The sequence below is a fragment of the Myiozetetes cayanensis genome, unplaced genomic scaffold (assembly GCF_022539395.1).
Source record: "Myiozetetes cayanensis isolate MyiCay16 unplaced genomic scaffold, myiCay2020 scf10, whole genome shotgun sequence".
Taxonomy (NCBI): domain Eukaryota; kingdom Metazoa; phylum Chordata; class Aves; order Passeriformes; family Tyrannidae; genus Myiozetetes; species Myiozetetes cayanensis.
In genome coordinates this window covers 30,112,772-30,137,249 of record NW_026086605.1, presented here as the reverse complement: position 1 = coordinate 30,137,249, position 24,478 = coordinate 30,112,772, and the positions used below count along the sequence as shown (strand labels likewise).

Below are 24,478 nucleotides of genomic sequence, written 5' to 3'. Positions count from 1 at the left end.
AGTGCCATGGGGTGCTGCAGGAGTGCCCATTTTCTGTTAAAAGCAGCTGCTGCATTCTGTGGTAGACCTGCTGTGATCACTAGTTCTTTCCTACCCATGTAGTGAAGGAGGGCAATCAGACCTTTATTCCCAGCTCCAAGTTTTTAATGATGCAGTTTTCTTCTCTATTTTGTTTTTCTTGTTCTGCTCTCCCACTTAGCTAGCAGGCATGAGAGAGCAAGGACATCAAGCTCCCCTCTCCATGAGGACTGCTGGAAACCTTCTGTTCTGTACTGGAAGCAGCACCATCTGCTGGAAAACCTCATCTTAGACCCAAAATAATCCAGAGCAGGAGGCACTGCTTCAGGGCTAATACAGGATTAAATAATAGCAAAATTTTTGTTTTATTACCATAAAAGAACAATGAACTATGATGTAAAGAGTCAGTTTTTCTTTGCTACAACCAGGTTTCTGCTTAAATAGATTTTATTTTAAGGATGGTGCTGTACCTAGGCAAATATAGGACTGAGGGAATACAGGGAACTTGGCCTTTTTAGGAATAGGAGGAGTGTGTCTCCAAACACAAGGGCAGCAATTCACAGCTCTCAGCCACATTACATTTATTTATATTTGAACCAAGTAAAATATATGTATTTTTAAAATTTATTATTTTTAGGAAGAAGCGCTCTGTCTTGCAATTGGCAAATATGATACATTTTCAGACAGGCTCCTTTTAGATATAACTTGTGTTTTCTTTTTACATTCCTGCACCCTTTAGAGGTACCCATAGACAAATTGTGGGCACAAATGCACACGCTGAGGTAGCTAATCTTTTGACAGTCATTTGCAAATGAGTGAGTGAGCCAAGAAATGCAAATATTTTTGGCTGCAGTATGCTTGCAGCTGTACAGTGTGGTTTCAGATGGGAAGCAGGAGTTTTTACATAACTACTTCTTTGAACCTACAGATCAAACCAGAGTGTGACCTTGTTTATACCTGAAGTTTAAAATACCACCTAAAGTCACTCTGCAGTGATTTTGCCATGTTTCCAGGAAAAGTTTTTAAACATATTGCTGTTAAACCTTGTGTTGTGAATGGCAAGATAAGACACTGCATGAAAATAGACTTATTTGAGGATGAAACATCCTTGTAGCACTGGGAGTGTCTAGCTGTGTGTGAAATACTGAAGCTGAAAGTGTGGGTCTAGTTACCAACATTTTTAAGACAAATCTTACTGTCCTCAGCTTCTCCTTGCCTCTTGCCATGTGCTCTTTCTGCCTCCTTTCATTTCCTGTATTGTTCTCCATGTGAACGCTGCCTCTTGCATGCCACACTTTTACTGCAATAATTTCTTAATGGGCCCATCTCTGTGTGGGGAAAACTCATGTCCTGTGCTCCCCTCACCTTGCAGTCTGTGCATGGTGACAAGGTCTGCTCTGTGGGGGTGTTGTAGAACTCAGAGAGCTGTTCAGTCTGTGAAGTACAGGTGAGCTTTTCTTTCTCAGTGCTGGCAAAATTCTTTTAAAGCCCTGGCAAGGGAAATCAGATACCAGATCATGCAAAGACATCATGAAGCTCATGAAACAGCCAGGTGTTCTGGGACTTGTCTTATTCCATTTCTAGTCAGAAGACACTTGCTCTGTGTTACCTTATCTGAAAGTAAAAAAAGAAGGGTATTAGACACAGGATGAACTTGATCCACAACTGCCTCTCACCTGAGACAGCTGGTGTGATTGCTTTCCCTGACCTGAGACACCCTGTGTGAGGTCCCTCTCTGACTGTGGAGGACATGTCTGGGTTTCTCTTCTCCCATCCAGGAATCTCAATGTAATGGTCATGTGGCAGCATGAACTAGAGGGTGAGGAGGTGTGGTATTCTTTTCTTCCCTTCTTCTCTTTTCTCCATCTCCTGTCTCCTCCCTTAGTCCCACCAAACCATCAAAGGATTAGTGTACCATACACACGGGTGGCAGGAGTGTGTATGTGCACAGAGTATTCACAATATCTTTCTCCTGACTTACTGAAACTTACTGGCCATAGGTGATCTTTGGGCTGCTAGCGCAAACCTGGGAGACAGTGGCATCAGGAGATTCTTCCCAATTCTGCCACTAACATTTCTGCTTTACCTCCTCCTGCTTTGCCATCCCTATCTGTAGGATGGGGTGTATGGCATACTTCTCTGTGGCTAAGCCCCACTCCCTGCCAAAACCCCACCAACTAACCCAAAAATCCTTTGAGATTTTTAACTGAAACACTTTGCACAGGAATGAGATGTCAGCAAGTGAAGAAAATAGTAGTAATGATAACTCTTCCTCTGAAATGCATGAGGTGTGTTCCCGAAACGTGACCTCTCCCAGGACTAGTTTTCCCTGTTCCAGAAATTCTGTCATGCTAGCACTGCATTTCTCAGGGCAGTCAGAGAGGTGGTTTGATTGCTCATCATCTTTTTTTTTCTGTTCGAGGGCAACTTCATATAGAAGCTTACACATGTATTATCCAAACATAACCTCCGTGTATGGAGTCCAGCTCCACTCCATGCCCAGCAGTTGCTCTGCCACTCTAATCTCCACATCTTCCTCCTCTAAAGGAGAGTGCCTGCCAGGCTCAAAGGGTTTTGAAATGTTCTTATATAAACCACTAATTTTCTACTGCAGGAGAATTTTAATTATCCTTCATCTCTGTGAGCATTTTACAGTGGGTTTAGTCTGTAGCAACAAACAGGAGACGATTAGGATTTACCAGCCAAGATTATACCTGCCTGGGAGTTTAAGAATCCAGTTTGTCTCCTGCACAAGCCACTGCTTCCAGAGGCTGCAGGCAGAATGCCTAATTCATTAGAGGGCTTCAGATATCAATCTCTGAGTCAAAGTAAATGGAAGCTGACATAATGATAAGAAACTACCCTCTTCTGGTAGGTACATATATTCCACAGCAACAGTGTGTGATTAATCCAAACTAGCTGCTGAATGTTTTAAAATGGAAAATTGACATTTTACCAAATTTATATTCTAATCCTTTTGGAACTGTAATTGGGCTTACATGTTCAGAGGACGAAAATGCCTCAGTCACATAAAGTGTTTTACAAGTGTCTTTTGTCTTAATAATATTTCTGGTCTTCCTGCTCTCTCTTTGCTGCATCTGATAGAAAAGTCATTTCTCAAGGAACAAACTTTCTTTAGTGGTGCTGTTTTTAAGAAGGAAAATAAGAGTTGAAACTTGTGGGGTGCTGGAATGAAACTCAGTTACAATAGATAAAAAGTCTGAGTGCAGGAACTTACAGGAGAAATGCATGACAGTTGAGTAATTATCTCCATTCATGAACAGTGTTTATATCAAAGGGATCTCACTATTGCATCAGCAGTGCAAATACACACACGCGTATAGTTGCGTAAGTGGTTATATTTCTGCCCCAGCTTTTCCCCAGTGAATGTATTATCTGTGTCACATACACAAGTAGTTAATATGGGTAGATACTCTGTGCACCTTTCTGAGCCCTGGCGACCCTACAAACTGGGAATGTGGCTGAGAGAGATAATTGTTGATGACCTGGTTCTGTTTCAGGTGTGTCTGAGGATGCATTAGGTTTCTCTGGGAACTGAGGGGCACATTGCAGTTATTTTGGGGCAGATAACCCAGTGGCTGAAAGCCTGACATAGGAAGGGAAGCTCACTATAGTTTTATTGGTAGTGCTGGGATACAGAGCTCTGTCACTTCCACGGTTTAATGGAGAGCACAGTGTCTCCTCAGGATTATATGGATGTCAATCTGGGAAATAACTGTCTGAAGTGCCTTAGCTGGACAAACTTTGGAGTGCACACCTGGCATGAAGAGAGGGAGTTCATGAACTGAGTGATTTCCTGTGGTTTTCTGCATGTCGGAGCTACATGAGGGAAGAGGCTGAGAATAAATGTCTTTTAAAGTTGTGCACAGACAGATCGGTGCACTTGTGTGCTTCTAGATAGAGATGAGAGAGGGAAGAAGCTTGACTGTCTCCTTCAGCCCTCCTTGGACTTCTGTGCTGTGTGACAAACCTGCCATCTTATGGCAGGTGCTGCTGCAGAGACTGTCACACCTGAGTACTCGGGTGTCCTGGCAGATCTGTGTGTCTGGTGCTATTGGCCCTCATTGTCAAGATTTATGCAAAGGTTCACAGAACAAACCAAAGCCTGATAATGCATATCACTGAATGTTTTTTTCTCCTGTAGTAAATAAATAATAGTAAAAAACCCCAACCTTCTTAAGCATTGAAAACCTTATTCCAAACCTCACACTCACAAATGTATGTGTGGGATGAACCTGGGCAGGTAATGCCTGACTGTTTTCCCTGTCTTCTCCCACCAGAGCTGGACAGCGTGGAGGAGCTGGAGAAGAAGCGCATCTGCAGGATCGTCACTAAGGATTTCCCCCAGTACTTTGCAGTGGTTTCACGAATCAAGCAGGAGAGTAACCAAATTGGCCCGGAGGGGGGAGTGCTGAGCAGCACGACGGTGCCACGTGTCCAGGCGTCCTTCCCCGAGGGTGCTCTCACCAAAAGAATCCGCGTGGGGCTCCAGGTAAAGATGCCCTGGTGCTTGTATCCACAGCATTTATAAGCACGTTGTTGGTCTTAATGGACAAGACTTGCAGCTACAAACCCTGCAGCTCCTTGGGAATGGGTTGTGACTTTGGTCCTATTCACACCCAAGATCTGAATTGGCACGTGTGTGCCTGGGCACACTCCCTGCCTCTGTGTCCCCCAGGTGCAGGTGAAGCACAGTCATCCCCCTCTGTGGCAAAAGCCCAGCTTCCCTTTTATCAACTCCTCAGCACCCAAAGAATGGAGAGAAAAGCAAAGACCTGGAGCCACTGCAGCCTCAGCGCTGTTGTCTGCCATCTCCTGTTGGCTGCCAGCAGCTCTGAGCTGCTCGGCCACTGTGCAGTCCCAGTCTCCTGTGGCAAAGCAGCAGCTTGTGAATGTTGTCACTGGGCTGCCCTTTGCCTCAGGAATGTGTTTGGTAAGGATTTCATGCAGCTGTTTGCCAGCTGTTACTGGGTCAAAAACCTCCCATATACATCTGCTGCATCTTAGGACATTCACCATTGGTGTTTCCAGCAAAGGATGAAATCTGGGAAGAGCAAATAACCTTAAACTCTCCTTAAACAAACTGCACAGAAAGTGGAGAAATATTCCATAAGAATAGGAGGCATTTTTTCTTTGAATTCTGTTAATTGTCGCTTAAAATTAACTTAATAACCCGCAAGTCTGATGGGTTCATGAAATGGAGATGCTGATTGGATTCCAGTGCTTGGAATTCACGCTGAAATATTTCTGTTAGTGGTATTTCATGTCTAAAGATGATTAGTCTTGAGAAAATGGAAGTTCTACTCTAGGATGATACAGCTGTCTTCCCAGAGCTCCGTAGTGTGAAGGAAGCATGACATCTCTATGCAGTGTGTGACTGCTGAGATTGCAGTGTAGCTGCATATTCTCTGCATATCAATACATTTGTGTAGTTCAAATAACAGCAGACTGATTGAAACAGACTTGCAAGTTAAATTTAAAAAATAAATAAACAAAAGCAAGTGCATGCAAATCCCTGTTTCCGTGTCTGTCACTTTTGAGTGTAGAAAATGTGAAATTTGCTTATAGATCTTCTTTAGCTTAATACATTTCATTATGAATTTGACCCAAACAAGTATTTCTTTTCTAATAAGCAGTAGTGGAAAAGCACAGAAAGCACTGAGTACAGAGGTAAGTCAGAGTGCAGTGTTCCTCAAAAGCATGAATTAGTTTGACAGAGGTGTAAGAATTGTTTGTCATCTCCAGGAAACAGTGTCTAGTCCTCACTTCTGAAGTGCAGAATAGGGCTTCTTTTGGCATTTTGAAATTGTAGTTAATATCACTCATCACTGTAAATTAAAAACAAAACCAAACATGTTTTGAAAAACTCAGCAAATACTGCAGGGAACCTTCTGAGATTTATAGTTTGACTCTACAAGTTAGTGATTAGGAAATAAAAAGTAAGTTGTTGAAAAAAATACTAGGCATGAATTTTACTAATAATTACCCTTGAGACTTATAGGAGAGGGCTTCCTGGGGAAAAAAAAAAAAAAAGGAAATAAAATTCTGCAGAAAATATAAGAAAAGTAGAATTATGTTTTAGAAAATATTTGTGAATGCTTACAACCAGTTTATAGCTCTAGTTTAAATATGTTCCTTATGTTGACAGGCTCAACCGGTTCCAGAAGAGATTGTCAAAAAAATCCTTGGAAACAAAGCAACTTTCAGTCCTATTGTCACTGTGGAACCAAGAAGAAGAAAATTTCATAAGCCAATAACCATGACAATTCCTGTGCCGCCTCCGTCAGGAGAAGGTGTAACCAACGGGTACAAAGGAGACACAACACCCAGCCTTCGACTTTTATGTAGCATTACAGGTTAGAGGAAATCCTGCTCTTTGCAAAGGTTTCTGTGACAGCAACATCTCTGCTCTCACTGTCACAACTTGCGCTTTCCAGTTAGGGAACATTGGTGTTCTGGTCCAGTGGAGTTCAGATTAGATCTCCTGAGCAAAGCCAGCTGAAGGCATTTCAAAGGGTCCCACTGATTCCCTGAGCTTTGTATCTGGTTTCATGCTGTTGTAAAAGAATTCTCCCAACAGATATTATTTGCTAATTTTATATTTATCCAGTATGAAGAATTTCGTTCTTGGCTATTAAACATGGTTGTCACTAAAAGGAGTTGGCAGAAATATTTCTGTCCTAGCCGATATCAAGGGAGGTTTGCTGTTGTCTTGTAGGTTTGTTCTGTGCTTACATCAGTGTCGTTTTTGGTGTGTAATATGTGGTGTCATACAGAACGTGTAGCTCAGCTGCTGCAGAACATTAATGTTTAAGTTCTCTTTTTATGTGTAAAGATAGAGATATTCTTACTTGGTCTGTGTGTGCTTAGTGTTTGAAAGGAAATGTCCGTGGTTTGTATTTGCACAGGAGGCACCTCACCTGCACAGTGGGAGGACATCACCGGCACCACTCCGCTGACGTTTTCAAATGACTGTGTCTCCTTCACAACCAATGTTTCAGCCAGGTATGGGAACAGAGCTTGCCAAGTGCACCTGGGGAGTAGCTTCCCTTGATTAACAACATGCATAGTTGTGGGCTTGTGTTTTGGCTTTCTGTAAGTCTTTTGCAAGACTGATGAAGCGGTAATGGACCAGATGCTGCTTTGTCACTACCTATCAGCATCCCACACGTCCAGGGCTGCACATGAAGCTTTGTCCTGGCCTTTTCTGCTGCGGTGATGTCTCCTGGCAGTCACACATGCTGTCTCTCTGAAGGCTGCCATGCTACACAGGGCTTTGGTTTTTTTCTGCAAATGGCAAGAGAAAGGGAAAGCTTAAAATGCTCATTCCATAAAAAAAAAAATTTGAGAGGATTCATAAAAATGTGTCTGTTTAAAAATTTAAAGACACTCAATTTCTGGCTGTTGGCTTTTTTAGTTGAAAATAATGTTAAATTGCTTTCACAAAAATATCATTTGCAAACAATGATGGTTTGAAATTAATTTTGTTGATTGTAGTGGACTTGAATGCTGATTGGAGGCATTCAGCAATATCTGTAGAAATCACACATCCTAGTGGAGAAAATTCATGGTATAGCAGGTAGGAAGTTTATCACTCAGTAAATAACGTTTGCAACTATAAAAACCTTTATAAAAAGAGAATTGCTGGAAGAACCAAATAGATCGGGGCCTGAAATATTGTGGAAAAGACTGATACAAAATATAAACAAGAATATTTATAACTTATATCACATTTGTCTTCAAACTTTTAATCATAAGATGAGAATTTCTCTAGGAAACTCTCACCATGGGCATATTTGGTTCAACCTAAATGGGAGATGTGATTTTGCTGTATGTATGTGTTATAAAGGAGTTTGTTTTAGCAAATCAAATGTACAGTGCAGCATCTGCACATTACAGTATACACAGTGTGTGTCACAAGAAATACAATTTTCCTGCTTTGGCTTCAAATGAGCCTTAAAACAGACAGGTCTATGAGATACCAGTGTAAAAAGGGTCAAATAAGTATGCCAACATTTCATTGCCTGGTATTCCCATTTTTGGATGTTTAAAACTGCACTGAAAGTAGAAGGAAAATTGCAGCTTTAGAAAGTCTACAAGGACAATACACATGCAAAATGACCAAGGATACAGAACCCAGTTTCTCTTTAAAGGCTTAAGCAATGTTTGAGCCATATGGAAAGTTGATTTAATGGTTTCCTTTTTCCCACTCAGATTTTGGCTCGCAGACTGCCACCAAGTACTAGAGACTGTTGGGCTGGCAACGCAGCTTTATAGAGAATTAATATGCGTTCCTTATATGGCAAAGTTTGTGATATTTGCCAAAATGAATGACCCTGTGGAATCCAATTTGCGTTGCTTCTGCATGACTGATGACAAAGTGGACAAAACTTTGGAGCAACAAGAGAACTTTGAAGAAGTTGCAAGAAGCAAAGACATTGAGGTACATTTCTTGCAGCTGGCTTCCTCTTTGTAGGTGGACAGTGTGTTTTCTGAGTAGGAACAGGTCCTGCAAAAGCCACTGTAAGCCCTGTTAAATAAAGTTTCACACCAAGGCTGTGTCAAAAAACTTCTCGAAAGGAGGACAGAAAAGGTCAAGATGGGAAGAGGAGCATGAGGACCTGTCTGCAAATGTCTCCCCAGTGCAGTCTGCAGTGGGTTTTGTACTCGCTGCTGTCAAGTAGCCCTGGTTGGGCTTTGCAGACAGCTGACCTGGAATTCCTTCTCACTGGCCCTGCAGACACACAGTCTTGACTAGGGCTGGTTTGTGGTGAATATGAAGTCACCAACTCATTGTTTCTTGAAGAAATCTACACATTCTTACTCCAGAAAAGCCAGTCATGTAGCTCATGTGTTCCCAAACTGTCTGCACTCAAAGTACCTTGCCATAATGCACAGTGATTTTCTAATTTGTTGTTGAATTTAATCTGAGGGGAGACTTGTGTTAAACTCAGGAACTGTGTTGGGGGAAATCGTGATACACTTATGTGCATGGATCTATAATGAAAAGAAGTTTCATTGACTTCTATTTCTTGCTTTGATAGGTTCTGGAAGGAAAACCTATTTACGTTGATTGCTATGGAAATCTGGCCCCTTTGACTAAAGGAGGACAGCAGCTTGTTTTTAATTTTTATGCTTTCAAAGAAAATAGACTGCCATTCTCTATCAAGGTAAAAACAAAACAAAGCAAATGATCCTGCTGATTTCCTCCCTCCTGCCACTCCCTCCCTTTTTTTCAGCCCTGTAGGATTAACTTGCCCCAAGTGTAAGTGTAATTGTTTAATATATGAATAACATGAAGAGCGTGCTTTGCTTGAAGCCGCAAAAGAGCTGCTGGCAGATCTGGGAAGAGGATACCCATGATATGGATTCACAGCTTTTACTAAAACCGTATCTCAAATTAGACCTTCAGCATATTTATTACCAGTAGAACCCAATTTCCCAGGAACTAAGCAAAGGAGCTGCATTCAATAACATACTGTACTACAGAACAGCCTTCAGAAAGTGTGCACAGACTGTTCTTCTCTAAATTGCCATGAATGGACACTCACTTCCCTTAGCCTTGTCATACCTGCCGTGCTAAGGAAGTTTTTAAGCATTTTGGTAAGCACAAGTGGCAGAAAAAAATGAAGGTGAGCAGAAAATGTCTGTCAGTAATATAGCAGTATGAAACTGTCTGGTTGGACACACACAACAACCTGTCTTGCATGGATTGCCCATCAGAGAGCTTCAGGCTGGTGCAACTCTTTCACGGTGACGCCTTTTCTCCTTCAGCACCTCAGGCTGAGCTCCAGCTCAGTATCATTGGTCCTTACACACTAGACAGCTTCTTGTGGAGAGAAACTCTGAGAAGCTCTCCAGAAACCTCCTCTAGGAATCTGAATTACTACATATTACTATACTGTATTAAAATTTCTTTTCTAGGTAAGAGACACCAGCCAGGAACCCTGTGGTCGATTATCGTTTTTGAAAGAACCAAAGACTACAAAAGGACTGCCACAAACAGCTGTTTGCAACTTGAATATCACTCTGCCAGCACACAAAAAGGTATTTGTTGTGAAAAGTAAATATTTTCCTTATTGGTTGGGTTGGATTTATTTCTGTTCCTTTAGTTTTTGTCTGTTCTTTTTTTTTCTTTTTCCTGCTAGTGATAAAGAAACCCTGTGAGTTGTCAGTAATGAGAATGCTTTGGAATATGATAAAGGCTTAAAATTTCTGTTTTATTGGTTTCTTGTATGTAGAACGCTTTAAAAGTCTCTTGTTACTGTGATGTCAAGTTCCTATAATTTTTACAATTCTGTTTACAGCTCATGCTTCAGCCTGCAAGTCATAGATTTATGCTTTCAGTAATGTCACGTGTTTATTTGCATTGGATGTAAGATTTTTTTTTTTTCTTTTCTGTTGACATTTTGGATTTGCTTTGCCTTATAAATCAGCTTGCATTTTGTGCTCCCAATTTGGTCCTTTTCATATCCTGATATTCTTTTCCCTGCTGTCCATTATAATATTCCTTGTCTCTGCAATGCATCTTGGGACCAAAAGGAAACAGAGTCAGATCAAGATGATGAGGTAATATAAACACTGTCTTCTGTTTTTATTTCCTTCAGATTTAGTGAAGAAAAGTAATATGTTACAGAAAAAAAACTCCAAAAAACTAATTTTTAACCTATGGCATTGAAATGATACCTACAGAATAACTGTATCCTCTACATCTGATATTCTGTTGCAAAACAGTATAAATGCACAAATGTGGAAAAACATGGAAAAACAGTATAAATCCACAAATGCGGAAAAAAGCATTGAATAATAGCTGTCTGAAATTTAACTGATTTTCTTCTGAAAAATGATATAATTTTAAATATCGGACCAAGTCCATTTTTTGCAAAATCAAGAAGAGTTTAGTGGATAAGATTTTACCTCTTGGAGTAACACTGACCACGCTTTGACTTGTATTTCTGAGAAGGAAAAATGTGTTGCTGAGGCCACGATAGTGGCCTAATAATATTTTACCTCTGTAAATAAACCAGATTCTTTCAAAAGAGCAAAGCAACCAAGAATAATTTTTAAATATTGTGTTCAAATCTATTTTCAAACAAACCTCAGATATTTGCAGCTTAAAAATCCACTGTTTGATGGGAACTGCAACATTAGATTGTCAGGAAGTTGAATGGGTCTTACTCATTAGAGGTAGTAATAGTGGAGATCATCTTATAAAAGAAAACTACATAGATGTTTCCCATTTACCTAGCAGCAATTTTTTTTCCTCTTCCTGATGGCAAATAAATAGTAGTTGTCACCTGGTGATCAGAATAATTAAAAAAAAAAAAAAAAGAAACAAACCAAACTAAAACATTCTTTACATATTAAAAAATAGTAATAGCAACCCCACCACTTTGACTCCATAGAATTTGTTCCCAGTGAGCTACTGTATAGCTATAATAATAGTTTCCTTCCTAAAAAAACCATATTTTTAGCCACATATTCAAGTGAGTTGATCTCTGGAGGACCATTAATATTTAAGACATCGCACTAGCAGCTATGCCACTGAATGCAGCAACTTACGATGCAGTTTATCAGTTAATAGTAGTCTGCTTTCTAATCCACATCTTTACATTTTGTGCATATTAAAAAATCCCCTCCCATGCCTTTTTTTGTCCTTAATGTATTCACTTTAAAGCCAGTGTACATTGTGGTGTATGTGCTTTTGGGACAAATTAATCTGGGGCGAAATACTCAATCGGTCTAAGTTGTACTCTTATGAATGTTTTATGTCTGTACCTGCAGTCTTTTGTGTTGATCTCCTGTTTCTAGCCAAAGGTGGTTTATTTTACAGAGAATGAATAATATCACACCATTTCTAGTAGTGTGAAACAGTTTATTAAGTGATAATGGGATAATGTAGCACAGATATACTTTAAGGCAGGATCACGAGCTGCATCTGCTATCTGAGCTCTTCTGCCTCATTAGCAGAGACATCGTGAGCAGGAGTGAACACCTGGGCTCACTCTTAGGGTTCCAGTCCCTTCCCTGCTTGCTGCAGAAGGGTAGTCATTCACAGCAGGTCTCTGCCACGTCCAGCAGCCACGCTCCCTGCTCCGCCGTGCCTGACACTCATCACATGGCAGACAGGAAAAGAGACCGGCTCTTGTCCCTCCCCTGTCAGCTTGCCCAAATTTGGCTTCAGCATGCCATCCTGAAGCTGAATGGGAGCATCCATTCTCCCCTGTGGGGTTGTGGCGGCCCATCCTGCTGAGGTTTGAGGATTGTTCTGTTCAAACGGGGGTAGGGTGCTAAAGGCACTGAGCAGGGCTGTGTTTTGTTGCAGACGGAGAGAGCTGACCGGCGCCAGAACTTCGTCTCCCTTGCTTTACGTAAGCGCTACAGCTATCTGACTGAGCCTGGAATGAGTGAGTTGCTCTTACCAAAGTACTAAACCATATATATGTGATTATTCATAAGAAGAGACATTTTTTCTATAAACATTGTATTTGGTGTCACTCTGGGGAAAAAAAAAAAAAAAGGAAAAAGAGAAAAGAAAAAAGTTGTCTAAACCAAAACTCTTGGATGGTCTGTGAACTCCTGTGTTGTGAGAGCTTGAAGAATCCTGACTGGCAAAATATGTATGTTATTACCAGTAGTTAGTTAAGTAAAAATACAATAATTTTTAAAAATGCCATGTAGCTCCAGAGTAGGAGGCTTGCAAATTGCTTTCAAAAAGAGTCTGTTCCTCTTCCTTTTGAAACATGAAAGAGAGGTGCTATAGAAGGGAGTGTTACACAAAAGTTCAGCAAGGCTGGAGAAAGCCATTCAGATAAGCACTTAAATGTTTAGATGCTTAGCCAAAATAGACTCTCTCATATTTTTATTTTCCCTCTTCTTTCTCCTCCCCTTCCCTTTTCCTCTGTTCCCTGCAGTTGCTTTTTATTCCCTGGCACCACACATTGCTTCCTCTTAAACTTTTATGTTCCCCTTGACCAGACCTGTGGCATTCCTTTCCTTCCTGATTAAATACAATAATGTATTTGGCTTAGCTTTTCTTCCTCACCTCTCCTGTCTGAGGTTGACTGCTATTGTTCCCCATTTCCAGGCTTTTTCTTGCCTTTTTTTTTTTTTTCACTTGTGACTTCTCAGTTGCTACCCTGCAACAGACCCTTTGATATAATTCCATAAAATCCATAGACAAACTTCATCGGGTCTTGGGAGTTCCCACTGGATGGCTGCTGTTTAATTGTCCTATAAGATCTGTGGCTTCTTTGGATCAGATGTGCTCCAGAATATATTACCCTTCTCAGGCCTGGAAGAAGACTTCAAGCATATAACATCTGAAGAAGCTATCAGATCTACTGAGACATCCTGTTGGACTGTTAAGGTATTGTCATAGGCTTGATGGGAACTGAGAGACAGGGAAAATTAAGTTGCTTGAAAGGAGGTTGATCACTGTGTATATTGCTGACAATAAATTTTTTAGCCCTCACTGAGGAAAAAAAAAAAAGGTCTTATTTATTCACCAAAGGTCTATTAAGTCTCATTTTCAAAAAGTTGGTGGGACTAAACCTAAATGCACTTCAGCTGTACTTGAAAAAAAAAGATGGATTGACACAGTAGAAATTCCTACACGATCTTTACCTATTCTATCCCTTTTGGCAACGGGTACTGCTTAAGGCTGTGAGGTACCCAAAAAGGTTGTGCAGATAGGATTTTGTTTGCCAGGAAAGAGCACAAGCTGATGGCTTGGCCATCAGCTGAGCACCACCTCCTGTGCAGATGGAGTGTGTAGTTCACAACTCCATCTGCACCTGCTGGTGTGAGGGAAAGAGGTGAGTGTGGAGGTGCAACTCTTCCAGAGAGCACACACTGCCCAGCACAGGGGGAGGACAGATGCTGTGCCTGCTTTACACCACAGGAAGCTTGCTCCAGTGATTGCATATGAGTGATGAACTTCTAGCAGTTTCCAGGGAATTCAATGGCACAGCTCCAGCAGTTTTGGTAGCAGCAGGGATTGTTCTTTTTACTCACACGAGCGTGCGTGTGTGTTGTATGCATGTGCACACAGGCAGGGTTTTTAGCTCTGCACCCCTGCCAGTGTGAAGCGCATTCCCCTTGCCTCCCTGTCTTTATCTCTGCTCAGGGAAAGGGCACAAAGGGTCCAACAGAAGGGGAGTGCAGCAGTGGGTTAAACCTGATGGGTCCTGACTGTTTGCTTGGGGCTGAGGAGGAGCAAGTCTGAGCAGGGGCCACGTGTATGGGTAGGCTCAGTGCTTTCCATCACCAGCTGCAAGCAAGGAAGTGTGGCTTGATGCACAGAAGGTGGTAACTGACATCTGTTGTCTAATAAAATCTTGGATGCAGAGTGATGGAAACTGTTAAGGCCAAAAGTGTCCAGCAGCCAAAAAGGGGTGTTATATAAACACGCTCTTTAGAATATTATCCCACTCTAAAGTCTTGCATGGTTGGGGGAATTTCTTTGCTACTTCAAAATAGTAAAATTGCCCTGTTCCCTGTCCAGTTCATAGCTGCACTCACAGGTAAATTACTCATTTTTTCTTAGTTCTGGTTCTTCTCCTCAACTACAATAAGGAGCACAGAAAAAGCATCTTAAACATATCTGAATCTGTGATTTAACAGGAGGAGCTGGGAGGGCAGCCTGTTGGTTTGCTTGACTCACTAGTCAGTTGTGATAGACTAGCTTATCCCAGTGCAGTGGGGTCTCTGTAAAGCTATTTCCTAATACTAACTGCTGAACAAGTTGTTGGTTCTTTTCAGAATCATTTTGAGGTCTGTTTTTTGAACTCAAGACTGTATGAACCTATGGTGAATGTTGGCATACTTCATAGTAAAGTCTAGCTCATTTAATGAAGTACACTATGGGGTTTTTTGGGGAGGAGTGGAAAGAAGTATATTTGCACTTATAAATAACATAGCAAGGAAAAGTGAATGTTTCTTGACTGCCAGTCAGGCCTAGTACTCAAGCTCTCTTCAACCTTAATGTTCTCATACTGCAATATCACCAGCCATCCACGCTGTCTTCTGGGCTTTGATTGGCTTCTGTAGGACCAGCACATTTCTCCTTGCAGGATATGGACCTGTGGTGCCCTAAATATTCGTTATTTTGTAAGAGTGTGTGTCCTTTAACAGTTTAGCATTAGCCTTGTTGAGTTACTTTCACTGCAAGTTACTGTCTGTCTATAAGACGGATCAAGCAGGTTAGACAAATTATTAGTATAACTACAGAGAAAGGTATGTTGAACAAATTCTTTGAGTATTTTAGTTCCATTTCTAATTCCAGCTTTCAAGAAACAAATAAACAAAAAAAGGTCCTCAAAGTTGCTTTCAATGTCAACTCTGAATGTTATTACTGGATCAGAGGATATGTATGTGTAATGGGATTCCCAGAAATACTGTCTGGCATGAGTGCCTCCTCTTATGCAAAATATGGTTGATGATGATTCTGTTCAAAATGCTTATGAATGAACTGAGAGTTCTGGGGGATGATGACATTTAACAGGTTTGTCCTTGCCAGGAATTTATTTCATAATATATTTTTCTTTGACTGCTTTTCTAACATTACCTTTTGAGAACTGTAAAGTTAAACAGGTCTGACTTTGAGCTGATACAAGAAATCTCCTCAAAAGGTACCAAGACACTACATCTTGTAGAAAAAGTGTACTCTTCTTTTAATGACCTCTTGTGAAATGGTTTTGTAAGGTTTACATATTTGTGCTTAATACACCATACAAAATGTGTTAATCTGTGTGCTCGTTTTGACATGACATTTGTGCATGAATAAAAACTGATTCAGTTGCTTTGCCTGCTCACGTTTATCATATATCATATATTCCATATTTCATATATGACATGCTTCTTAAAATCATTTCATGTAAAGTTTTGCTTTATTTTTTACCAAACAAAAGGAATATCGCATGAGAAACAAATGCATACGTTCCTTTCTTTTTCTTTTTTTTTTTTTCTTTTTTTTTTTCCTCTTTTTTTTTTTTAGAATTGACTCAGAAAAGCTCTTGCTCTTATTGGCTTTGTGAGTGTGAAGCATATCCGAATTGTGCATGGAAGATATAGATTTGAATTTATTCCAGTTGCTTCACAGTTTGCACATCAATTGCCTGTCACTTAAAGGAATTTTGGGTTCTGCATGAAATAGTTCTGAGTGGTTTAAAAAAAGATTTTAGCTATATAATGTCACTTTACACAAGTTTATATTTTTGTATAGGTTCAAATCTGAGTAGAACAACAATAGAAATTATTAAAAGGATAATTCTAAGAGTTGCACAAAGCAGAGACATACCTAAACAGGCAAAATAGAGCTGATACGAATATTTCAGAAGTAGCACATCAGAAAGTCAATAGGAAGTAAGAGAAGAAGTTTTGATGTGGCTTTATTTTTACCTTATGGATTCCTTTGTTGTGTTTTCTGTTATTCATTGTTTGCAGATTTGGTTGCTATGTGCTTTCTGTCTCTCATTTCATGTTGCTTCTAGCTTTGGACCAGTTATCAGCATATGGCTCGTTCCTATTTTTTTCGTTCCTTTTTAAAATCTTCTTTTGCCTCCTTCATCCCAACTCATGCAAACAATTGTACTTGCTTTTTGTAATATTACAACGTTTACTGACCAATTTTCTTCTCTGGTCTCTCTGTTTTTTAATCATTTTTGTTGATTTTTATGTTTGATTTTAATTTAACAATTTAAGAAACAGTTGAACGGAGTGCAGGAGCAACAAGATCCCTACCTGCTACTTACTCATACAAGCCATTCTTTTCAACACGGCCATATCAGTCATGGACAACAGCTCCAATTACAGTGCCTGGGCAAACCAAATCAGGCTTTACATCCTTATCAAGCTCTTCCTCTAACACTCCTACAGCTTCCCCATTAAAATCAATATGGTCTGTTTCTTCTACTTCTCCAATCAAATCCACGTTAGGAGCTTCTACCACATCTTCAGTTAAATCTGTTAGTGATGTAGCATCTCCGATTAGATCTTTTCGGACAATCTCTTCGCCAATAAAAACTGTGGTATCGCAGCCTCCATACAGTATACAGGTCACTTCAGGCTCTTTCGTCAGAGCTCCCGCAGTCACAGAAGCTGCTAGTCTAAAAGGGCTGGCATCCACTACCACATTCCCCTCTCGGACATCTCCAGTGACTACTGCAGGATCTCTCTTGGAGAGATCATCCATAACCATGACGCCTCCAGCATCCCCCAAATCCAACATTAACATGTACTCTTCAAGTTTGCCACTTAAATCGGTCATCACATCAGCATCTTCACTTTTATCGTCCCCTCTCAAGTCAGTGGTGTCACCTGCTAAATCAGCAGTTGATGCTGTTTCATCCACTAAAGTCATGATGGCCTCGTCTCTCTCGTCGCCAGCAAAACATGTAGCTGGGCACACAGATGTACCATTGCTTAATGGGTCTGTGTCACCTCTGAAATACCCATCTTCTGCCACCTTAATAAATGGATCCAAAGCTGCAGCTGTTTTTCAAGACAAGATTGCTGCAGCTGCACATTCTGCAAGTTGTGCTGCTAACGCAGTCGCTGACACGGCTGAGAGAGTGTTTTCAACAGCTACAACAATGTCATTTTCTCCACTCAGGTCATTTGTATCTTCAGCACCATCAGCTTTCCAGTCAATGAGAACTGCTCCTGCAGGTGCTTTGTACACAGCCCTTGGGTCAATATCTGCAACTACCTCATCAGTAACTTCATCAACAATAACAGTGCCAGTATATTCTGTAGTCAATGTTTTGTCTGAACCAGCATTAAAGAAGCTCCCAGAGTCGTCTTCACTTACAAAATCAGCTGCTGCGTTACTGTCACCGATTAAAACATTGACTACAGAGGCACGCACACAGCCTACCTTTAATCGAACTTCATCTCCAATAAAATCATCCTTGTTTTTAGCACCCTCTGCTCTCAAATTGTCCACACCCTCTTCTTTATCCTCCAGTCAGGAGATACTGAAAGATGTTGCTGAAATGAAAGAGGATCTGATAAGAATGACCGCAATATTGCAGACAGATGTCGCAGAGGACAAACCGTTCCAACCTGACATACCAAAAGAGGGTAGAATTGATGATGAAGAGCCCTTTAAAATTGTTGAGAAAGTAAAAGAGGACTTAGTAAAAGTTAGTGAGATTCTGAAAAAAGATGTGTGTTTAGAAAGTAAAGGGTCGGCTAAAGTATCCAAAAGTGATCAAGGACACCTGTCTGAGGATGACTGGGTAGAGTTCAGTACAGAGGAGATTGATGAAGCGAGACAGCAAGCTTTGACAAGCCCTCCTGTATCTGTTCCAGAGAAGGTCCAAATTAAAACTAAAACCATGTCGGAAAAGGATTATAGCTTGTCAAAAGTTATTGATTACTTAGCGAATGATATCGGTAGCAGTTCATTAACAAACATAAAGTACAAGTTTGAAGAGGGGAAAAAAGAAGGTGAAGAGAGACAAAAGCGCATCTTAAAACCAGCTATCGCTTTGCAGGAACATAAACTTAAAATGCCTCCAGCCTCCATGAGGCCTTCAACATCGGAAAAGGAGCTGTGTAAGATTGCAGACTCCTTTTTTGGAACAGACACCATTTTAGAGTCTCCAGATGACTTCTCTCAACACGATCAAGATAAAAGTCCCTTGTCTGACAGTGGCTTTGAAACAAGGAGTGAAAAGACACCTTCTGCCCCACAGAGTGCTGAAAGCACGGGGCCAAAACCACTTTTCCATGATGTGCCCATCCCTCCCGTCATTACAGAAACAAGAACTGAAGTAGTTCATGTTATCCGCAGCTACGAACCATCCTCTGAAGAAATTCCAGAGCATAAGGCAGAGGAGCTGCCAGCCTCCAAACCTACCCCTACGTTTATGGAGCTGGAGCAAAAACCTTCTGGGTCTATCAAAGAGAAGGTTAAAGCTTTTCAAATGAAAGCCAGTGGCAGTGAAGAAGATGACCATAAGTGTGTCCTTAGTAAAGGTGTCCGAGTAAAAGAAGAAACTCACATCACTACCACGACCAGGATGGTCTATCATAAACCTCCTTGTACAGAAAGTACATCTGAAAGAATTGAGGAAACAATGTCTGTTCATGACATAATGAAAGCCTTTCAGTCTGGTCGTGACCCTTCCAAAGAACTGGCAGGTCTGTTTGAACATAAATCATCAGTAACGTCCGATGTTAGCAAGTCTGCTGAAACTTCACCACAACATGCAGAGAAGGACAGCAAAATGAAACCCAAACTGGAGCGAATAATAGAGGTCCATATTGAACAAGGTAATCAGGCTGAACCTACTGAAGTCATTATTAGAGAAACAAAAAAGCATCCAGAGAAAGAAATGTATGTATATCAGAAAGACTTACCTCGGGGAGATATTAACTTAAAAGAGTTGGAAAAACATGATGCTTTCCCTTGTTCAGATGAACAAGGTCAGCAAGAAGAAGAGGAGCTCACGGCCGAAGAGTCACTTCCTTCTTATCTGGAATCCTCTAGAGTTAACACTCCCGTGTCCCAGGAAGAAGACAGTCGCCCTAGTTCTGCTCAACTCATGTCTGATGACTCTTACAAAACACTGAAGCTTTTGAGTCAGCACTCAATAGAATACCATGATGATGAGTTGTCAGAACTAAGAGGGGAGTCTTACAGGTTTGCTGAGAAAATGCTTCTTTCAGAAAAGCTAGATGTGTCTCATTCTGATACTGAGGAGTCAGTTACTGACCATGCTCTACCCCTTAGTGCAGAGTTACAGGGGACTGATAAACGATGCAGAGAAAAAGTAGCTACTGCCCCCAAAAAAGAGATTCTCTCCAAAATCTATAAAGATGTGTCTGAAAATGGTGTAGGTAAAATGTCTAAAGATGATCATTATGATAAAGTGACAGTGTTACACTACACTGGAGATGTTAGTAGTCCAAAACATGCGATGTGGATGCGCTTTACTGAGGACAGATTAGACAGAGGTAGAGAAAAGTTGATATATGAAGACAGGGTGGACAGGACTGTTAAAGAGGCAGAAGAAAAACTCACTGAAGTATCACAGTTTTTTCGGGATAAAACAGAGAAGTTGAATGATGAGCTACAGTCTCCAGAGAAAAAGCAGCATAAAAAAAATGGCAAGGAAATACATTCTAGCCAGAGCTCTGCCAGCAGCAGCCCCGAGAAAGTTCCACTCTCTGAACTGCCATCGTCCAGGGATGAATGGAGTAAGGTGAAGCAGTATGCGCATGATGGGAAATGCTTCCCCAAGGTGGATGAAAGAAAAGCATCCAGTTTGCCCAGCAGTCCTGAAAAAAGGATATTTGTGCAACACACAGAGGACTCTAAACGAACTATGGAACACAAAGGAAGTGCTCAGCAGACTGGAGTACCTGAGGCTGGATTTCAGCTGAAGCAGTCAAAGCTCAGTTCCATTAGGCTTAAATTTGAACAAGGTATAAGTCCAAGGAGTAAGGACATAACTCAAGACGAAAAAAAGCTGGATGGTCAGTCCAAAATTCCAGTAAAGAAATTGCAAGAAAGTAAGTTACCAGTGTATCAGTCTTATTCCAGAGAGAAACATGCAAAGCAAGTAGAGGTCATTGATGGGAGCACTGCTTTGCAGAAAGAGGTGAAAGTACAGGAAGACCTTGTTCAAGGTAAAGTGAAAGCTATTGAAGACTCTCGTGCTTCAGACACACAAAAACAAAGAACTGAGATGAGGAAAGGCATGCCAGAATGCCTTCCAGAACCGCAGGCAAAAGAGCTGGCGTATGGCTCAGACGCAACAACAAAGGGACACTGGGACAAAAAAATCTATAGGACGTGGGAAAGTCCTGGAACTTCTAACCATAAGACGCAGAAAGAAAAACTTTCACATGTGCTGGTTCCAGATACAGTAAAAGAAAACCATGTTGATCACGCTGAATCTAAAACCGACAAAAAAAGTGAATTTGTCACTGTGACAGAGCACAAGCTGGCCACAAATGGAATTCATTCAGAAGAAGTGAAGGAACTGACTGTAAAATCTCCCTCAAAAAGGGTTTTGTACAGAGAATTTGTTGTCAGGGAGGGGGAGCGTAATGGTGAAGTGGCTGATAAAATATCCAAAAGGAAAGAAGAAATTGCTGTGTCCCATATTCCAGTCAGAATTGTTGAGGAGAAGAGAGCCATGCTTGATGGTGTCTATGAACTTTCAGCTAAAGTATCCCAATCAGCTGTGATTAAGGAGAAAGTTGAAAGACAGATTGATTATGTGGAAGATGAAAAAATAAAGCATTCAGAAATCAGAAAAGTTACTAAGCAGCAGAGCTCCATAGGCCTAAGTCCTCCTGCTGAGGATACAGAGCTATCCCCTAGCAAATCACCAGATTCTTTAGAATGTAGCCCAGGAAAGGAATTTCCTTCAAGTGACGTTGTTGAGCCTGGTGCCAGTGATTACTTGGATAAAGTTGCACCGCTAGTAAGCACTGAGGGAGTAAAAGAAATTAAGACCCTACCTGTTTATGTCAGTTTTGTTCAAGTAGGAAAGCAATATGAGAAAGAGGTGCAACAAGGAAGTATTAAAAAAATTGTCAGTCAGGAGAGTAAGACAGTGCAGGAGACAAGGGGGACATTTTACACAGCTAGACAGCAAAAACAACCTCCTTCTCCACAAGGTAGTCCAGAAGATGACACGCTAGAACAAGTGTCCTTTATAGACAGCTCTGGTAAAAGCCCTTTAACACCAGAAACACCGAGTTCAGAGGAAGTGAGTTACGAGTTTACATCTAAAACACCTGACTCACTAATAGCTTATATCCCAGGCAAACCCAGCCCTATACCTGAGGTGTCTGAGGAGTCAGAGGAGGAAGCAGAGGCTAAGTCAACGTCTGTGAAACAGGCAGAGGTTGAGGAGCCACAGATTGACAAAGCATTGCCTAATCTTATAAATAAGGACTCTAACAAAAGACCCAAAGGTAACAGAGTTGCCTATATTGAATTCCCTCCTCCTCCACCCTTGGATGCAGATCAAGGCGAGTCCGAAAAGAAGTCTCATTATTCCACTGAGAGTGAAATGGAGATGACCGAAGTGAACTTACAAGATGAACACGACAAATGCCAACTGGCTGAACCTGTCATAAGAGTACAGCCGCCGTCTCCTGTGCCACCGGGAGCAGATGTCAGTGACTCCAGTGACGATGAATCCCTCTATCAACCTGTTCCGCTTAAAAAGTATACGTTCAAACTGAAGGAGCTGGAAGATGACCAGAAAGAAACTTCAAAACCCAGAGCCCCTGAAAAGATTGAGAAACAGAAAGAGTTAGGACATCCCACTTCTGGGAAACCTAATGAGTTTGACATTGATTCACCCCAGAATGATGTAGTGCAAAATGGGAGTAACAATGACCAGTCTGTCACAGAGTGTTCCATAGCAACCACTGCAGAATTCTCCCATGATACCGATGCGACAGAGATTGACTCTCTTGACGGTTATGATTTGCAAGATGAAGATGATGGTTTAACTGAGAGTGATTCTAAACTTGCAGGTCCGGCAGTTGAAACCAAAAAGGACGTTTGGACTACAGAAGGCATTCTAAAGCAGACTGACCGCTCATTTAGCCAGAGTAAGCTTGAAGTCATTGAGGAGGAAGGCAAGGTAGGCCCTGAAGAAGACAAGACACCTTCAAAGGGTCCAGCTTCTGAAAAAGCCGGAGATAAGAGCGATAAGAAGTCAGGGGCACAGTTTTTCTCTTTGGAAGGCAGACACCCTGACAGGACTGTATTTCCTGATTCATATTTCAGTTACAAAGTAGATGAAGAATTTGCAACACCTTTCAAAACTGTGGCCACTAAGAGTCTAGATTTTGATCCGTGGTCCAATAACCGAGGTGACGATGAAGTGTTTGAGACTAAATCAAGGGATGATGAGGCTAAGCCGTTTGGTCTGGCAGTGGAAGACAGATCTCAAGCAACAACACCTGACACAACTCCAGCCAGAACTCCAACAGATGAGAGTACGCCAACTAGCGAGCCCAACCCCTTCCCATTTCATGAGGGGAAGATGTTTGAGATGACTCGCAGTGGTGCAATTGACATGAGCAAGAGGGATTTTGTTGAAGAAAGACTCCAATTTTTTCAGATTGGTGAGCATACTTCTGAAGGGAAGTCAGGGGACAAGGGGGAAGGGGATAAAAGTACAGTCACTGCCATCACACAGCCACAGGCAGGGGACAGCACTGTAGAAACAAACGTAGAGAGACCGGTAGAAACAACAGCAGTTGAACATAAGCCCGGCATCCAGGCCAGTGGAGATTGCATGGAACAAACACTTGGTAGTAACTCACTGGAGAAATCATCGGCAGCAGTAAACGCTTCTAAAGTTGATCCCAAATTGCGCACACCAATTAAAATGGGAATTTCTGCTTCCACCATGACTCTGAAGAAAGATGGCCCTGGCGAAGTGGCAGATAAGATAGAAGCTGTGATGCCAAGTGGTCAGGGATTAGAAATTGAAACTGTAGCAGTGATTGCGAGTTCAGCTTCTAGCCAAACAAGCTGTAGGCAATCAGAAAACACTGATTTTCCAAAAGATAATTTTAATAACAACAACAATTTGGATTCATCTGCTGTCCCTACAGATGATATTACCTGTAATGTAGTGCTAAAAGAACATTTGGAACCAAAATGTTCCCTCCAGAAAGCTAATCAAGCAAAAAGCACTTCAGGAAAAGGTACAGGGACAACACAAGGACACAGAGTAAGAGATAAGCAAAAACCACATGGAGAGCAGCAAAAGTCAACAGAGTTGGTAGGGGCTAGAGGAAAATCAAAGCTTCCTGTAAAGGCCAGCTCAGTAAAACAAGCCTTTTCACAAAATAATCTCCAGAGCAATACAGGGAGTAAAGTGAGAGGGGCTAGTAAGCCTGACAAAGCAAAACAAAATAATTCTTCTCCCTGTCTAGAAGCAAGGTCTAGGATTCCTGTAAAAAATACACATAGGAGTAATCTAGCTAGAAGAACTCCGGCCCTGCCAAAACAAGAGCAGGTAGAGAAAGAAAAACCAAAACAACTTCCTTCTAAATTACCAGTAAAGGTAAGATCTACCTCCGTCACCGTGACAACAGTTAAAGTAAAGAAAAATCAGCTTAGGGAGGTATGTAAACATTCTATTGAATATTTTAAGGGAATTAGTGGTGAGACATTAAAGCTTGTGGATCGCCTATCTGATGAAGAGAAAAAGATGCAGTCAGAGGTCTCTGATGATGAAGAAGACAGTACATCAAGGAACACATCCTTATCAGAAGCTACTCAAGTTTACCAGCCTTCCATTACACCGAAGTCTGCTAGAGACATGAGAACAGAGGCAGCATCTATAAAATCAAAGATTGAAAAGGCCGACAGTGAGAGGAGGAGGAGTAAGAGGACTGGTGAGAATGAAGGCAGTCAGGTTTCTGGAGCTCTCATGGCTCACCTCGT

General features: G+C 41.3%; 1 protein-coding gene across 30 annotated transcripts in view; it reads left to right on the top strand.

The window, feature by feature from the left end:
- Positions 1 to 24,478, top strand: part of ANK3 (ankyrin 3) — a 304,909-nt gene that overhangs the window by 252,427 nt on the left and 28,004 nt on the right. For 13 of the 30 annotated variants that reach the window (XM_050340346.1, XM_050340415.1, XM_050340406.1 and 10 more), the window contains 9 exons: positions 4,320 to 4,531; positions 6,188 to 6,395; positions 6,948 to 7,044; positions 8,254 to 8,482; positions 9,084 to 9,209; positions 9,964 to 10,086; positions 10,582 to 10,608; positions 12,365 to 12,446; positions 16,744 to 24,429. In XM_050340346.1, the coding sequence (XP_050196303.1) occupies positions 4,320 to 4,531; positions 6,188 to 6,395; positions 6,948 to 7,044; positions 8,254 to 8,482; positions 9,084 to 9,209; positions 9,964 to 10,086; positions 10,582 to 10,608; positions 12,365 to 12,446; positions 16,744 to 24,429 (8,790 nt within the window). The remainder of the gene's footprint in view (positions 1 to 4,319; positions 4,532 to 6,187; positions 6,396 to 6,947; positions 7,045 to 8,253; positions 8,483 to 9,083; positions 9,210 to 9,963; positions 10,087 to 10,581; positions 10,609 to 12,364; positions 12,447 to 16,743; positions 24,430 to 24,478) is intronic. The other 17 variants (XM_050340472.1, XM_050340501.1, XM_050340511.1 and 14 more) reach the window with 6 other exon arrangements.